This window comes from Lagenorhynchus albirostris, chromosome 7 (genome assembly GCF_949774975.1).
Source record: "Lagenorhynchus albirostris chromosome 7, mLagAlb1.1, whole genome shotgun sequence".
NCBI classification, from domain to species: Eukaryota; Metazoa; Chordata; class Mammalia; order Artiodactyla; family Delphinidae; genus Lagenorhynchus; species Lagenorhynchus albirostris.
Window position 1 is genome coordinate 12,406,459 of NC_083101.1, and position 18,756 is coordinate 12,425,214.

General features: G+C 36.0%; 1 protein-coding gene across 6 annotated transcripts in view; it reads left to right on the plus strand.

Annotated features, from left to right (window-relative positions):
- Positions 1 to 18,756, plus strand: part of RC3H2 (ring finger and CCCH-type domains 2) — a 63,984-nt gene that overhangs the window by 3,737 nt on the left and 41,491 nt on the right. For all 6 annotated transcript variants that reach the window (XM_060154401.1, XM_060154402.1, XM_060154404.1 and 3 more), the window contains exons 2-5: positions 4,063 to 4,360; positions 6,893 to 7,010; positions 9,597 to 9,830; positions 16,151 to 16,326. In XM_060154401.1, coding sequence (XP_060010384.1) covers positions 4,130 to 4,360; positions 6,893 to 7,010; positions 9,597 to 9,830; positions 16,151 to 16,326 — 759 coding nt within the window. In that variant the 5' untranslated portion in view covers positions 4,063 to 4,129. The remainder of the gene's footprint in view (positions 1 to 4,062; positions 4,361 to 6,892; positions 7,011 to 9,596; positions 9,831 to 16,150; positions 16,327 to 18,756) is intronic.

Here is an 18,756-nt window from a genome sequence, read left to right on the forward strand (position 1 = left end):
GAAAATGAAAGTACTTAGGTGATAAGCAGTTTGCCTTTAATAAAGCAATTTCTAATTTGCATCATGTAAGAGGTGTCTATTACTCTTCCTGTTTTATGAGTTAGTACGCATTACAAGGAACTTACAGCCTGAAAAATTACTTGAGTAAAAATCTGTTTAAGATCTCCTCTCTAATATAGTATTTCTCACTCCTATGCTTTATCTTGTTGTTCTTCAATTTTAGTAACTAGTAAATAAAATGACTTAATACAAATAATTTAATTTGAATGTTTTTCTTAAGTAGTCCCTTTATATATCTAGAGGTATGGGCTTTTTAAGCCATTTTATCTCAGTTTGAGATGTTTTGGGAGTATCTTTAGGATGGATACTTACTTTACTGTTAAATATAAATGTTATTAGCAATTTAGAACTTTCATAGTTTCAAGTAAGTTACTATGGCATGTATTAGTATAAACCTGTGAGTTCTACACATCAATATATATTATTAGCTTGCTATGGGTCATTTAGATGCTTTTAAAAAAATAAATTATAGAGACAGTAGGCTATCATTTTTGATAATTATAAAAATATTTTCTAGGTAAACATTTACAGAGTGCCTTTGAAAGGAATGAAAGGTCAGTTTTGTCATCACTAATTAAACCTTTCGGTGTTTCAGACAAAATTTTATTTTGTCTTTATCATAATTGAGGAATCTAGAATTTATCAACAGTGGTACTGAGGAAAAACATTTAAAAAAGTCAAACCGTTTCTGGTATCTTACCAGGAAAGTTCAGTTTGTAATTTTCCTTTCAGAAAGTTAGAATCTGACACGTAGCAGAAGGAGAATTTGGCAAATATTTTTTTCTTTCAAAGGTATTTATTTGATTTCTGCCAAAAGTTAAATGTCTCAGCATTAATTATATTAAAACATCTGCTGTTCTTAGACCTAGAAACACATATGAGATATTAAAACTATCAAGTGTATTCCTGAATAATTTGAAACACTTCAAAACTAGTAGGCGAAAATATGAAAGGCAGCATTTTTATGTTTGGTTCAAACTGAAAGGGCTTTTCTCCCCCCACTGATTAACTTTAACGTAAAGCATTTCAGGATGATCTTGGAAAACTAAGTAAGGAAAGAGTATTTGCTACTAGTTTCCTATTACCCAGTGGCCCATGGTATCCTAACCCACAGAATTAGCATTTCCAAACAGGTGGCCATTAAGAAAAAAATAGATGCAGTGTCTTGTTTTGATAAATATTTTATCAGTTCAAGTTATTAACTAAATTAGGGCTCTCAGCACTAGATTTAACATGAAATTCATCCTTCCTTAAAGGTCTTTTCCTTGTATAATTCGGCAGCCTAGAAGACTAAACATTAAAAATGTTGAACAGTTTCAAGGAGTGATGTGTTCACCTGCTCAGTGCTCATCTCTGAAGTTCGAAGCAGACTTTTTAAGATTGATGGCATTGACAGATGCGGAAATGTGAAAGTGAAATGTGTAAAATAAAGTAAACATAGTTTGCAAGATTTGGGTAGTTTATAAATAAAGATATTAGATACTTTGCATCAGAGCTGTTTGAGGAAAAGTTTGTGTAGGTGCTTTTTACACAACAAGTTCTGTAATTCATTTTTACCAAGGTATTTTTTAAAACCTTAGTTTTTTTGAACATAAAAAGCACAATAAAGGCTAATAGAATTCCTCATTTGAGTGTGGGGTTATTTGAGAATCAGTTATACACTTTTCTGTCCTGAATCTGATTACATTTTTAAACATCTAATTTCTGTGGCACTAATATATTTGGATTGGTAAACGTTCTTATGAAATAAAGTATTGGCTGATAATTGCCCTAAATACCTAGATTTCTTGTTCACCAGAGAGCATCTGTCAGACTTATATAAGTTTTGAATTGGACGATGCAGAAAATTTGTGAAATGTAGAGTGTTCAAGTTCGGGATCTAAAGATTTTATTTTAATTTTTATATATATTTTAAAAATTATTTATTTATGTATTTATTTTTGGCTGCGTTGGGTCTTCGTTGCTGTGCGCGGGCTTTTCTCTGGTTGCGGCGAGCGGGGGCTACTCTTCGTTGCGGTGCGTGGGCTTCTCATTGCGGTGGCTTCTCATTGCGGAACACAGGCTATAAGGCACGCGGGCTTCAGTAGTTGTGGCAAGTGGGCTCTATCTAGAACGCAGGCTCAGTAGTTGTGGCACACGGGCTTAGTTGCTCCGCAGCATGTGGGATCTTCCTGGACCAGGGCTCGAACCTGTGTCCCCTGTACTGGCAGGTGGATTCTTAACCACTGTGCCACCAAGGAAGTCCCAGGATCTAAAGATTTTAAATTAGAGGTTTTGATACTAAATATTTTATTAAAAATTATGGAATGTTTTAATCTTAGGAATAAGAAAAGAAAAATCAGTCATGTTTTTCCGTGTGCCTTTTAATCATATGCATATATAAAGATAGAAATTTAAACAGTTGACCCTTGAATAATGCTGGGGTTAATCCACATATAATTTATACTTGTCCATCTGCATCCATGGTTCCTCTGCATCTGTGGATTCAATCAGCCATACTCCGTAGTACTGTAGTATTTAGTACTGAGAAATATCTGTGTATCTACCAAATGTAAAATGGATGGCTAGTGGGAAGCAGCCGCATAGCACAGGGAGATTAGCACAGGGAGATCAGCTCTGTGCTTTGTGACCACCTATAGGGGTGGGATAGGGAGGGTGACGCAGGAGGGAAGAGATACGGGGATATATGTATATGTTATGTACATGTATATGTATAGCTGATTCACTTTGTTATAAAGCAGAAACTAACACACCATTGTAAAGCAATTATACTCCAATAAAGATGTTTAAAAAAAAAGCATTATTTAAAAAAAAAAGAAAATTATATGTGTATAAGTGGACCTGGGCAGTTCAAGCCTGCATTATTGAAGGGTCAACTGTATTTTGCTGTTTTTCTGTTTAGAGTTATTAGATAAGAATATTATTTTATTCTTCAACATCTTGCTCATTGGACCTGACAGTTTTTGGGTCATATATATATATATATATATATATATATATATATATATATATATATCACTGATATGTTTTGTGAAAAGTATTGTAGGGAATTACATTCAAGATTTGTATTTTCTTTTTTTTTTCTTTTACTTTGGCACTGTATTTTAAGGTTAGCATCATTCTTTCATTTATGGACAAATGGCTCTATCATTAACAGTCTTCTCTCATACTTTTTCAGTACCTTAGTTAGCCTCATAGTCAAGTCCTGACCAGAGATTTCCTCTTTTGCGAAACTGCCAAGGTGAACTATCCTTGACTGACTTGGTCATTCAGGTGGCAAAGCTGTTCCTTCACTCCTGACTCACCGTGATTTTGTTTGGATCAGTATTTCCAGAGTTCACTAACTCTTAGGTCATATCTTACTATGCTTGGGGGTAGTAGATATCCAAGGGAAACACTTTTTTTTTAAAATTAGCAATCCAAAGTAATTTATTTTTCTGAAAATGAAATTGTGGAAAGTTAATCTGTTTATTTGATGTGGTCATTAAGAAAAATACATGAAAGCTTTGATGCGCAACTGATATAAATATGTTTAGTCAGAAGGAGCACTATTAGGATATTGTTTTTGCACAAAAACTTTTCAGAAATTTAATTCAGCAAATAGATTTAAAGAAAAAGATGTTCAAAGCATATAGAATTATTCAGAATTGTTTTAGGTTTTGGGCCTCCCTGGTGGCACAGTGGTTGGGAATCCTCCTGCCAATGCAGGGGACACGGATTCGATCCCTGGTCCAGGAAGATCCCACATGCCGTGGAGGAACTAAGCCTGTGCGCCACAACTACTGAGCCCACGCCTAGAGCCCGGGCACTGCAGCAAGAGAAGCCACCGCAATGAGAAGCCCGCACGCAGCAATGAAGACCCAACACAGCCATAAATAAATAAATTTATTTTTTAAAAAAAAGTGTTCTAGGTTTTGAAGCTGTGATGGTTGACTTAAGCAGTTAACTCTTGAAAGGTGAATGATGAATATGTGGTTAATTCTTACTTTTGTCCATTTCCAGCTTACAAAACACTACCCAGCAAAATAATGATCTGCTAGACTGCTAACCCGAGCATCCAGCTTCCACAATGCCTGTGCAGGCAGCTCAATGGACAGAATTTCTGTCCTGTCCAATCTGCTATAATGAATTTGATGAGAATGTGCACAAACCCATCAGTTTAGGTTGTTCACACACTGTTTGCAAGACCTGCTTGAATAAACTTCACCGAAAAGCTTGTCCTTTTGATCAGACTGCCATCAACACAGACATTGATGTGCTTCCTGTCAACTTCGCACTTCTCCAGTTAGTTGGAGCCCAGGTAACCTTTCAGGATTTTACGTGTTTGATATAAGTAATAATTATAGAACTTTGTTCATCAAGGGGTACAAAGTATGTTTAGGGATATTTGAGACATAAAAAATACTCAGTATACCTGATTTTCATTATTGTATTCCGCAAATGATTTTCTTTAGATAATGTCATAAATCCTTATGCAAAACTGTAAATTGCATATAATTATATACTTTTTTGTATTCAGTGTTGTGGTCAAAAGTTATGTTTTTTTTGTTTTGTTTTGTTTTTGTTTTTTTTGTTTGTATTTTTGCGGTACGCGGGCCTCTCACTGCCGTGGCCTCTCCTGCCGTGGAGCACAGGCTCCGGACACGCAGGCCCAGCGCGCACGGCCCACGGGCCCAGCCGCTCCGCGGCACGCGGGATCCTCCCAGACTGGGGCACGAACCCGCATGCCCCGCATCGGCAGGCGGACTCCCAACCACCGCGCCACCAGGGAAGCCCCAAAAGTTATGTTTTTAAGTGATTTTGGTGGATAAGAAACATTTTTGTATAAGCATATGTAAATATTTAGTCATTAGGGTGCGTGAAAAGAAATGTAATCAAAGCTTTGGCCAGAAATCAACCATCTATAACCCTTAAGTGGAGGTTTTTTGGTTTTCTTTAAAACTTCACTTGACTTTTAGGATGATATTATAAATGAGAAAATACGTCTGTATAGGTATATATACATATATAAGATGTATATATAGAAAACCAATTTCTAGAGTGTCAGTAACAAATTCTGCAGTTTCTGCTTATGCTCATATGCTATAGAAATAGCATATCTTATTTATCATTTTACTGAATCAGCAAGACCCTAGATTTATCATAATTTTCATATAATGAGGGCCTATTTTGTGTTAGGTATGATAGTAAGCAGTCCACATCTATTATCACTAATTCTTGTCATAGTTCTTCTGGTAGTTATTATCCCCATTTTACAGGTGAGGAAGAAGATGAAATTCTGTACTTCATGTACTACATATTAAAGCAAGAAAGTAAGGATTTTTCTGATTAATCACTTCTTAGAAAATTCAGTGAATTAAAATACTCCATTCCTTTAGTGTCTTGATATTTGAGGTTTTCCTTTTAAAGCACATTTCTTTTCAGTGTTCATAATCCAGTTAGACACTCTGAAATCAAGATGCATCTATTTATCAATAGTGTGTCATAAATTAATTGGCAGTTTTTTCCTTAATGGTGCATAAAACAATGGTGCCTCTTGCAAACAGTGGCATCTTAGATTCAATAAAATACTGTAGATTATTTGTAATAATACTAGCTATCATTTAGCATCTGCTATAGGTCAGGTATTGTGTTTTTTCACTTATAAATGTTCTCTCAGTTGGTCCTTAAATTATCTTGCAGGTCTTTACAATATGACTTCTATTACCTTTTCTATTACCTTTTCAGCCTTATCTCCTGCTCTGTCCTCACTCTTTCTGCTTAAGCCACACTGGCTTCCTAACCAATTGTCAGATGTACCAAACTTGTTCCCACCTGAGGGCTTTTTCAGTGACTGTTATTTTGCCTAAGATACTCATTTTCTCTCCTCTTTCAAGTCTATATTCAAATGTCATGATTCCCAAGGAAGCCTATCCTGACCACCCCTGTTAAAATTGCAATCCCCCTCCAACACTCTCAAATCCCCCTTATCCTTGCTGTAGAATTTTTACTGACCACCTTCTATCATACTATGTATTTATTTTTTTTTAAAATTTATTGGCTGCTTCCTCTTTACTAGAATGTAAGCTACACAAGGGCAAGATATTTTGTCTGTTTTGCTCACTGATAGATGCCTACTGCCTATATCTGCTTGGCACGTGGTAAGCACTCCATGAATATAAATATTTGTGAATTAAATTGAATTTTCATAATGGCACTGTGAAATAGGGATTTTCATCTTCATTTTGCAGATAGAGAAACCATCTTGAGCAGTACAAACTAGACTTGGAGCAGTTAAATAATTTACTCAAGATCATTTGTAGCAGTTGCAGAGCTGCCCAAGGTTTTACCCAAGTTTTGACCTTTCATTGAGAACAAGGGGGGACAGACCATAAACAATAAATATAATAAGTAAGTTATATAGGAAGCAGGTGCCAAGTGCTTAGGGGGAAAAAAGTTCTTGCCTTTTTTTGCTACTTTTTATTTTGAAATACTTTTTTTAATTGCGAAAAACAGTACACAGAGAACCTGTTAACTTTCTGCAGCTTCCCCTAATGTTAACATTTTTCAAAGTTATAGCATAGTTATCATCCCTGAGGAATAACATTGATACATTGTACAATTAAGTACCTCCTTTTTTCCTCTCATTAATTCACCCAACCCATGCTATTAAGTATGATATCCTTGGTTCTTGGAAAGCAGATTGGCTAGGTGTTTGGCTTTAATTTCACTTAAACTACTTTGATTGTCTGTGTATTAGAAGTTTATACTCACCAAGATTATTATCAAATATAAAATTAACAATTGCATGAACTGGATGAATGTATTTCTTCAATTTTTCTTTGTTTTTTAGGTACCAGATCATCAATCAGTAAAGTTAAGTAATTTAGGTGAGAACAAACACTATGAGGTTGCAAAGAAATGTGTTGAGGATTTGGCACTCTACTTAAAACCACTAAGTGGAGGTAAAGGTAAGTTCATAAAAAAGTACTTTTATGGGTGAGTAGGACTTGGTAATACATTAATTTTGGAAGACTTGATGTTGATACCCTATTAAATAATTTTGAGTTTTGATAAATGAGTTTGCTTAAAGGGATCATGGAAATCTTTTTGATTGAGAACATTATACTATCTTCTAGAGATAATCAATATTGTTATTAATTTAAGAATTCATCAGACATACTACATATTGAGATTTATACAATGTTTATATTCACTGATTAAACTAATGGTGCTATAGCAGAATATTAGTTTTAATGAATCCTACTAAGACAATTTCATGTATTCATTTAGTCATTTATTAAATTTTATGGAGCACTTACAGTTAACTTACATAACTTACAGGTTAGGGTCTTCATGGAGCCCACAGTCTATTGGGGAGATAGGCATATAAGCTCAGTAAGTTAAGTGCTGAGACAGAAATGGAATTCTCTTCTGTAGGTAGGTAGCAGGTCATAGATGTAATAAAAAGTTGTTGAGTGAGTGAATTAATCAAGTATTTATTTTGTATCTGCTCTGTGCTTTCCACTGTTGGATATTTTGGACACTGGCTTCCTTGAGAAACTTATCCTATCTACCTCATTCATTCATTGAACAGATACTTAAAGAGCATGTCCTAAGTACCAGGCACTATGTTATAAATGATAATTGCTGTGGAAAGAAAACAGTATAGTTAAATGGATCAGAAATGTCAGAGTGAGGGGAAAAGGGTGAGTTGCAATTTTAAACAAGGTGATTAGTGTAGACCTTGTTAAGATGGTAGCTTTCGAACTTGAGATGAAACAAGTGAGGTAGTTAACCATGTAGGTTACTGGGAAAAGACTGTTCAAGGCAGAAGAAATAACAAAGTCCCCAAGGCATGCCTAGTGTCTTCAAAGAACAAAAACAGGATAATGTACGGAGAATGTACCTGGAGTAGGGTGAGTGAGGGGGAGAGCAGTATGAGGTAATGAAAAGGAATGGTGAGGCCAGATGTTGTACAGACTCACAGGCCATTTTAAAGACTTGAGCTTTTACTCTTAGGGAAATTGGGTGTTACTCTAGGATTTTGAGCCAGAGGAATGACATGATATGACTAATGGTAAAAGGGTCACACTAGCTGCTCTGTTGAGAATTCAGTGTAGAAGGACAAAGGGAGAACCAGGGTATTGGCTGACGGGACAAGGTTAGTGGAAGTGCAGTCTGGATGTTTTTTGAAGGTAGAATCAAGAGAATTTCCTAAATTATTGGATGTGGGTATGAAAGAAAGAGCAGGGTCAAGTATGACTCCTGAGTTTTGGGGTCTGAGCACCTGGAAAGAGAAGTTACCATCAATTTACACAAGGAATACTGCAGGGACATTAGGTTTAGATAGGAAGATCAGGAGTTCAGTTTTGGTCATGTTGAATTTGAGATGTCAAATCTTCACTTGGATGCTGTTAGGTAACCAGTGGATATATGTTAAGGAATGAGGTATGAGTTGTAATTTTGGGAGTCATTGACATACAGGTAGTATTTAAAGCAATAAGACTGGATGAGATCACCTAAGTAGTGAGTATAGATAGAGAAGAAAACAAAAACTGGGTCCTAGGCTGTTTAACATTAGGAAGTCAAGAAGAAAAGATGAAATCAGCAAAGAAGACTGGAAAGGAAGAAGGAAGGAAGAAAATTAAGAGACAGAGGTGTTCTGGAAGCCAAGTAAAGAATGTTTTTAAAGGAGTTAAGAGTGATCTGTGTTGAGTGCTCTTGAAAGGTCAGATAAGATAAGGATTGAGAATTGACCATTGATTTAGCAAAGAGGAGGTAATTGTTGTTATGAGAAGATCAGTTTTGGTCAAGAGATAGTGGCAAAAACTTGATTGAAGTAGGTTTTAAAGATTGTGAAGCAAGGATTTGGAGATAGTGAATATAGACAACTCTAGAGGATTTGCTGCAAAACGGAGGAAAGAAATGGGGCAGAGCAGGTAGGGGAAAAGGGATGAATAAAAAGATTTATTAATTTTTTTAAGATGTATGAAATAACAGCATGCTTGTTCTTACTGTATGTTGATGCAAATGATCAAGTAGGAAGGGAACAATTGATGATGTGGGAGAGAGGGAAGAATTGCTGGAGCAATATCTTTGAATCTGAAAAGGGAATAGGATCTAAGATTTTGTCATTAAACCGTGTTCTAAATGTTTTATATATAAAACAACAACAAAAAAAGCCCCCAAAACTAGAGCTGTTGTTAATCATTACATTTAGATTTTTTCATTTATTTAGGTCTAAATTTATCTTCAATAGTTTTAGTGAAGATGAAGAATAGACTAAATAAACCCAAATTACTCTCTTTTGTGGGACACACGTAGCCTAGAGAATAGGATACCCATATAAAATTCGAAGTAACTAAAAATTAGACTGCAGTTACCACAGAGAACAGGGACAAAATAGTCATTGTTAAAAAATGAAAGTACCTTATGGGGACTGATTAGGAATTGTGGCTTAATAGTTAAATACTAGATATTTTCATTAAATAGATAATGAAATTTGACTTGTCTTTTTTGATTGAAAAAAACTGTAGTTTCCTTTTTTCCTAAAGGTGTAGCTAGTTTGAACCAGAGTGCACTGAGCCGTCCAATGCAAAGGAAACTGGTGACACTTGTAAACTGTCAACTGGTGGAGGAAGAAGGTCGTGTAAGAGCCATACGAGCAGCCCGTTCACTTGGAGAAAGAACTGTAACAGAACTAATATTACAGCACCAGAACCCTCAGCAATTGTCTGCCAACTTATGGGCTGCTGTCAGGGCTCGAGGATGCCAGTTTCTAGGGCCAGGTAAGATAGATCACTGTCTTGCCTTTCTTATTGGCTATCAGATCTAGAGGATGCCAATTTTTAGGAGTAGGTGAGAATACTCAGATTTATACTTACAAATATTGACATAATCAAAGATAAATTAGTTTTTATTAATCATAATTTATATGATAAACAGTGTGATAGTGTTTTAGAATGAATTTCTCATTTCTTTAAGAAAAGTGACACAGATCCAATTTTACAAATTAGAAAAGTGAGTTAGAGAGAGGCCTAATAATACACAGGTAGTAAGTAAAGAAAAGTAAACCTTTTTATGAAAGAAATTAAAAGTTCATGATTGTCTTTAAAATTGGGAAACAAATTATTAGAAAAAATAAGAATCATCAGGGGATGATTCCTTTATAGTTACCATCATCTACATTCTGTTTAAAAAATCTTTACCTGTACCCAGGTTATGAAATACTTTCCTTTGTTATCTTCTTAAAGCTTTATTGTTTTGCCTTTCTTATTTAGAACTATAGGCTAGGAAGAATTTGTTTTTGCAAAGGAAGCTTTTTTACTAAGTGGCATTGGGACCACTGGATAGACATGTGGAAAAAGATAAAATTGGATGTAATTTTTTTTCTTCTTCTATTTCTTTTTTTCATGGATGTATTTCTTTTTTAAAAAATAATTTTCTATTTATTTATTTATTTATTCTTAGCTGCATTGCATCTTTGTTGCTACACGTGGGTTTTCTCTAGTTGCAGCGAGTGGGGGCTGCTCTTCGTTGTGGTGCGCGGGCTTCTCATTGCAGTGGCTTCTCGTTGCGGAGCATGGGCTCTAGGCACATGGGCCTCAGCAGTTGTGGTGCACGGGCTTAGTAGTTGTGGCACGCAGGCTCAGTAGTTGTGGTGCACGGGCTTAGTTGCACCGTGGCATGTGGGATCTTCCCGGACCAGGGCTTGAACCCATGTCCCCTGCATTGGCAGGCGGGTTCTTAACCACTGTGCCACCAGGGAAGTCCCCATGGATGTATTTCTTAATACTCCTTAGCTACATAAATCCAAGTAGGTTAGAAATACTTATGATTAAAAAATAAATTGTATAGGTAATAAAAACAAATACATGAGTGAATTCCTTTATAACCTAGGAGTAGGAAACACTGTTTTCTTTGGCTCCACATCCAGAAGTGATAACAGAAAAGATTGGTATTTGACTATATAATTTTTTAAATTGCATCATAATAAAACATAAGAAAAATTAAAAAAAAGAAACTTGGGGAAATATTTATATCACATACAGAGGGCTAATATAACTAATGTATAAGGTACTTGTAAAAACTCAGAAGAAAAATACCAACTACCCAATTAAAAAATTGACTAAAGGTGGAAACAGACAACTCAAGGGAAAAAGTAATGTAAATGGTCCTCAAACAGATAAAAATGTGCTTAGTCTTTCTCATATTAAGAGAAATATACATTAAAATTATAGTGAAATACCATTTCTCACCTATCAGATGGGCAGAATTCAGAAGTCTGACAACTTTTGTCTCTTGTCAAGGCTGTGGGAAAACAGGTGCTTTCATCCAGTAATAGTGGGAATGCAAAGTGGTGCAAACTTTAAAGAGAGGGATTTATCAATATCTAGCAAAATCACCTCTGCAGCTACCCTTTGGCCCAAAAGTGCTATTTCTAGGAATCTGTCCCATAAATACAGCAAAAAATGCAGAATGCATAAAGTTATAAAGCACTGTTTATAACAGTAAACAGCTGGAAGCAACCTGAATAGGAGACTGGCTTAGTAAACTGGTATATATCCTTCCAGTGGACTACCATGCATCTGTTGAAAGTAATGAGGAAAATGTATATATTCTTCTGGGTGTGATTTCTAGATACATTAAGTTAAAAAATAAAAGCAAGGTGCAGAATAGTGTACCTGTTACAGTAAAGCACACTTTTAAATAGGAAAAGGAGAGAGAGACAACCATTTTCTAATTATTTGTTTGTATTTTCCAAAGGAAGCAATGGTAGGAAAAATTTAAAAATAATAAGCATGTAGAGTAGGGAAGAACCAAGAGAAAGTAGATACAGACAGAGGCTAGATCTCGCTCAGTGTACGTTGATTTCTAGTTTGTACCCATGTAAATGTTTTATGTAATCATAAAACAATTCTTAGTAAATATAAGTTTTAAAAATTTAAATAAAATGAATAAAACAAAAACAAAAAAACACCTAAGAATGAAAAGCTAAAACATTCATAAGTTGGTAGCATATTCATCAGGAATGAACTATTTCAGGTGACTTTAGAACACAGTGTTTTTGATTTTTATATTCCTAGTGTGATATATAATAAATCCTAAATTGCATTCACTAATCATATTGTTTATAATTCTATTGGTATTGTTATTTTGAAACTATTATACAGACACACAGTAGGATAAAGCAAGTAGGTAATTATGTCAATGCCATCAGGAACCAAGGTTTTTGGCATTTAAAAAAAGAGAGATACTTTCTTAAAAAAAGAAAATGTGAAATCAAAGAATTTATGTAAAAACCCTGCATTCTTAAATTTGAATTGGCAATATAAGTACAGACTCATTTATTTTTCTTTTTCTAGAAAATGACTGTTTCCTAGCTCTGTCTACTTAAAAGGCTTGGAAGCAATGAATAGCCATAGCACCCAAAGTGTGGCCTTTAATAAATGCCATTTCCTACTAAAAAGAAGCAGGGCTCTTTTAATAAATTTCTTATCCCAGTTCTAGGGTAGAAAAGTACAAGATGAACCTGGGAAGTCTTGTGCTAGAAAGCAAAAAAGCTATTAAAGACCATCAGAATCTTGTCAAAAGGACAGAATCTGAAAAGGCTCCCACTGGACAAAAGTGGGACAATCTGAACCTCCAAATGAATAATGACTATAATGGATTGAACACATAAAATGTGTGAAAATCGATGATCTTGTAATGATAGTACAGAAAAAATAAATTGGTTATCTTTGGCAGTTGCTAGAGCACCAACACATTATGCTAAAAATTGGAAAAGGAGTAGAAAAACATCAAGCATGCTTTTTCTGACTTTCCTTTTCAAATTGCTTTCAAGGACAGTTTCTCAGGGTTTTGAGGGTAGGTTTCTCTTTTAGCAAAATTCCAGCTAATAAATTTAGAAAAACAATGTTAAGGTTAGAAAAATCACATAAAATGAATTAATGGGTCTAGGCAAGAATTATTATTGGCTGTTAAAACCAGTAGATGAAAGGTTAATAAATGAAAAAGGCCCAAACCCACTGATCAATTTTAACATTACTAAAAGTGAGACATCTCGGTCTTAAGTATCTCCTGATGTGATACATAGAATAAGGTGTATGCTTGCCTCCCCCCCAAAAAAAAACCCAAAAGCTAAAAACTCATTCTGAATCTAATCAAGTCTCTAGTTTACATGAAATAAGGAGGATAAAGGAACATCACAAATACAAAATTAGCCAAATCGAGAATGTGGGGGTATTGTTTAGAAAAATGATTGTTTCTGCAACAAATTATTTTCTTTTAAACAGGTGGGTGGGAGAGTGGGGGAGAGCTAGTATAGGTTTTTTTTTTTAAAGCTTGAAGACATACAAACCAAAAGCAATATATGGACTTTATTTGGATACTTACCCAAAGAAACCAACTATAAGAAGAAATTTTGAGACAGTGGGAGAAAATTCAACCTGAACTGGGTATTAGATGATATTAAGGAAATATATTACTCTTTTTAGATATGATAATGGCGTTATGTTAATTTAAAGTTCTTACGTGTTAGAAATACAGAATGAATTATTTAAGGATGAAGTACTATGTTATCTTGGATTTGCTTCAAACCACTCCAGCCAAAACAAACTAGAAAAGTGGGTAATGAGTAGATGAAACCTTAGTGTCAGTCGCTGTATTATGGGTACATGTTATCCCTGCTTTTCTATATGTTTAAAATTTTCCATAATACAAAGTTAAATTGAAAAATAATTTTTTAAATACATATTTATATATAATTTAAGAATGCTCACCTGTGGATAGTTCCTCATGTTTATTTACCTTACCTAAGAAGCACTAGACTAGGTATCAAATATTCTTTGTTCTATAACTCGACAACAAAAAGATAAACAACACAATTTAAATTTGGGGGCTTCCCTGGTGGCGCAGTGGTTGAGAGTCTGCCTGCTGATGCAGGGGACACGGGTTCGTGCCCCGGTCCGGGAAGATCCCACATGCTGCGGAGCGGCTGGGCCCGTGAGCCATGGCCGCTGAGCCTGCGCGTCTGGAGCATGTGCTCCGCGACAGGAGAGGCCACAACAGTGAGAGGCCCGCGTACCACAAAAAAAAAAAGGGCCAAGAACCTAAATAAACATTTCTCCATAGAAGATACGTAGATGGCCAAGAAGTACATGAAAAGATGCTCAGTGTCATTGGTCATTAAGGAAATGCAAATCGGAATCACAATGAGATACCATACCCACTAGGTTGACCATAATTTAAAAAGTGGAAAATAAAAAGTGTTGGCAAGGATGTTAGAGAACTTGGGAATGTAAAATGATGCAGGCTCCATGGAAAAACAATTTGGCGGTTCCTCAAAAAGTTAAATGTAGAATTACCGTATGACCCAGCAGTTCCACTCCTAGGTGTATACCCAAAGGAACTGAAAACAGGTATTCAAACTAATACTTGTACTCGAATGCTTATAGCAGCATTATGCACAATAGTCAAAAGGTAGAAGCAATCTGGATGTCCATCAATCCTGATGAATGGATGAACAAAATGTGGTATGTTTATAAATAGAATATTATTCAGCCATTTAAAGGATTGAGAAACCGATACATGCTACAATGTGGATGAATTTTGAAAATGTTATTTTAAGTGAAAGAAGACAGACAGAAGGTCACAATATTCTGATTCCATTTATATGAAGCATCAACAAAGGTCAATCCATAGAACCAGACATCAAGCTAGTGGTTCCCAGAGACGGGGGTGGGGGTGGGGGTGCGGTCAGGGGTATGGGGTGTGACTGATTAACGGCTATAGAGTTCCTTTCAGGTGATGAAAATGTCTTAGAGCTAGATAGAGTTGATGGTTGTACAACATTTTGAATTGTATACTTTAAAATGGTTAATTTTAGTGACGTAAATTTTACCTCAACTTTTAAAAAAGTCCTTGGTTCTAATTATAATTTTGTTGCTAACTAGTTGTGAAACTTGGCCTAGTCACTTAACTTTTCTGGGCCTCGATGTCTTACTTGGGAAGAGAGGGGTTTGATTTTTAATCTAGATTCTAGATCTTTCAGTTCCATTGTTTTCATTGAGAGTCAATGTATTTTTAACTTTTTAATTATAAATAATTTCAAATTTACCAAAAAGTTGCAAGAATAACGCAGAGAATTCCTATATACTCTTTATCCATATTCACTAGTTTTTAATATTTTGCTATATTTGTTATATAATTCACTCTCTTCTGAGCCATTGAGAGTAGGTTGCATATTTCATGCGCCTTTACCCCTTGCACTTAAGTATGTGTCCTGCGTAAAAACAGTACATTCATCAAATTCAGAAAACTTAACATTTGTACAATGCTGCAGTCTATAGTTCATACTCCAAATTTGTTGGTTATTCCAAAAATGCCTTTTATGGCATTTATTTTCTTTCATTTTATGATTGAGTCTAAGATCATGTATTGTATTTATTTGTCATGTCTCTTTTTAGTCTTCTTTAACATAGTACCATTCCTCAGCCTTTCTTTGTCTAATGTTGGTATTCGTGAAGAATACAGGCAGTTATTTTTACAGAATATTCCTTAATTTGGGTTTTTCTCATGCTTCTTCATGATTAGATTCAGATTATACTCTATCTCCCTGGCTGGAAAACAACATAAATGGATGCCTTCTTTAGGTATTGCATCCAGGGGCTAATATCACTTTTAAATTATATACAAAATAATTCTGACAGGCAAAGCAACAGTCTCATGCATTAAAAAATTACCATTTATCTTAAGACTACTATGTGTTCTCTACATGTTATTTAATTGTCATAGTAGCTCTGTGAGTTTTAAAAATGAGGGCTTTTTTTCACTTTATCTAGTTGACTACTAAATACCTACAGAAGATATATTTTGTTTAAGTTCTGTTGACTTGTGTTCTATTTGGTTGTTTAGTAGGACGCATGTTTTCTTTTGCTTGATTTCTTTTTAAGTAAACTGTATTTGCACACGTGTGATGGCCTGTTTTTCTGCTGAGTATTTACAGGCTTCAGATAATGAACCACCATAAACTAATACCCAAAGTAGTCTGACAGGCATGATCTGCAGGTCTCCTCATTTATCATGAACTCATGTTCTTTACTTCTAGCTATGCAAGAAGAGGCCTTGAAGCTGGTGTTGCTGGCATTAGAAGATGGTTCTGCTCTCTCAAGGAAAGTTCTGGTACTTTTTGTTGTGCAAAGACTAGAACCAAGATTTCCTCAGGCATCAAAAACAAGTATTGGTCATGTTGTGCAACTACTGTATCGAGCTTCTTGTTTTAAGGTAAGTAGCAAGCAACCATCTAAACATTACATGCCTGGGTGTGAGATACCTGGAATGGGTGTTACCTGGTCTAGAGGCCCCAGAAATACAGAATGCTTACAAGAGTTAAAAGGAAGCTTTGCTTTCTGCATTTATTGCATCTGTGATACTGCATATGTGTGATACTACTATGTGTGGGTGTAAGAACACATACGTGAAGGTGTCAGTAACACTGTGAGGAAAATACTTTGGTAAACTTGGCTCTTGGAATAGTAAAAGTGAACTAAAGAAGCCTACTTCATTAATGTTTACCATCTTAAAAGGGAGTCAGGAAGCATACTGAAAACTTCATAACAGTAGGTAATGTTTTAACTTACCTATTAATTATTTTTATCTCTTTCTCTGTGGTGATTAGATTAAAGCCTTTAATCTGAAGATGGCCCGTATGTTGTCTTATGGATGACAAGAGAGTGAAAAGTTGAGGATACTGACCCACTCTGCATTTAGATGGTAGGGTTTTTGGCAGAGAGGATAGGGATGAACCCTAAGTTATTTAGAAATGTAGTTTCATTGTCATATAGGCTTATGGGTGATGACAGTTACTGAGAGATGAGGAAAGTAGGCTGAATCCTTGACGTTTCTGCATGTTACAAGAATATAGGTTACTGGTGGGGACTTGAGAAGGGCCCAAGGACTTGGAAATAGAAAGACCCATTGGCTTCTATAAAGCAAAACATCTATAAAGTACTTCTATAAAGTAAAACATCTGAATTTGAAGCCAAAGCTTATTTAAGCTGTTTTGCTGGTTTTATAGTCCAAGAGTGAAAACAGTATAGGCAGAAAGGAGGTTTTCTTGGCACTCTGCTTAGTTTGAGATAACAGGTTAATTGATGATGGAAATATGTTCAAATGAGTTCACTTATCTCCACAAATGAGGGTTGGACACTATCTGCCTGATAGTTACAGTGCTTGATTGTGTTCTTAGGGCAACAATTGAAATGAATCTCTGGTTCCTCGAACATAATGTTTTTGGCTAAGCAGGCAAATTACAGAAATCATTTATCATCCTGAAGTGACTGGCTTGGTTCTCACACTGTGTATTGTTGACTTAATGTTGTTTCTTTTCCTCAATGGTATCATACAGATTTGTGGTTTATGATTGTCATACATCTACAGCTGCTCCTAATATCTGACATTTGAATAACACTAAGTTTAGAAAGATTTCAGTTTCATGCTCCCATTTCATCTTGTACTGCTGCCCTGTAGTTTAAAATGTTAAAAGCAGTGTTTACATGAATCAAAGGATATCATGCTGACAGTTGCCAAAAGGCCTCTCTCCAGGGGCATTTACTCTAATAAACTCACCATTGTTGAAGGTCTTTTCCTTGATTATAGGCTTAGAGACCTGAATTTTGGGGGTTCCTCAGGAACAGAATCACCACAACCAAGGTCACATACTACATATTATCAATTTTATAAGTTTTTTTGTTTTTTTTTTTTTTTTGCGGTACACGGGCCTCTCACTGCTGTGGCCTCTCCTGTTGCGGAGCACAGGCTCCAGACGCGCAGGCTCAGCGGCTATGGCTCACGGGTCCAGCCGCTCCGCGGCATGTGGGATCTTCCCAGACTGGGGCACGAACCCGTGTCCCCTGCATCGGCAGGTGAACTCTCAACCACTGCACCACCAGGGAAGCCCAAGAGAAGTGCAACTTTTAACTGACTTTAATTCTCATGTCATAGCTATTTTCCTGTAGAAGAGTATCAAACCTTTGCTTAGCATGGAATCAGAACAAGGGGAGTTAATGATTCTCTTGTTTAATGCAGTGATTCTAAACTGAAGATACATCAGAATCACCTCTGGAGTTTTGAAGAGTATACATTTGTGGGTCCCATCCCTCGATATTTTGATTTGGTATATCTGATACCAAACTATACCAGTGAGACTTGAGCATTCATATACACTTGTTAATTATGCGGTCCTTGAAACCAGGGATTCTGATTACCTGAAATTGTAGTTTTCAAAGCTTCATAGGTGATTTTGATGCACGTTTATAGAACTTTAATAGGACCAGGCTCTGTTAGCCACCTGTATACATCTTACAACTCAGGTGGATAGATGTTCATGCTGCCCAAGAGGCACCTTGTACCTTGGTGGTTAGATGAATGTTACCATCCTCTGGTTTTTTGGGTTTCTTTTTTGGATTAATAATTCCTCCTTTTGGGCTTCCCTGGTGGCACAGTGGTTGAGAGTCCGCCTGCTGATGCAGTGGACACAGGTTCGTGCCCCGGTCCGGGAAGATCCCACATGCCGTGGAGCGGCTAGGACCGTGAGCCATGGCCGCTGAGCCTGCGCGTCCGGAGCCTGTGCTCTGCAGCGGGAGAGGCCGCAACAGTGAGAGGCCCGCATACAGCAAAAAAAAAAAAAAAAAATTCCTCCTTTTGTTTCCTCAG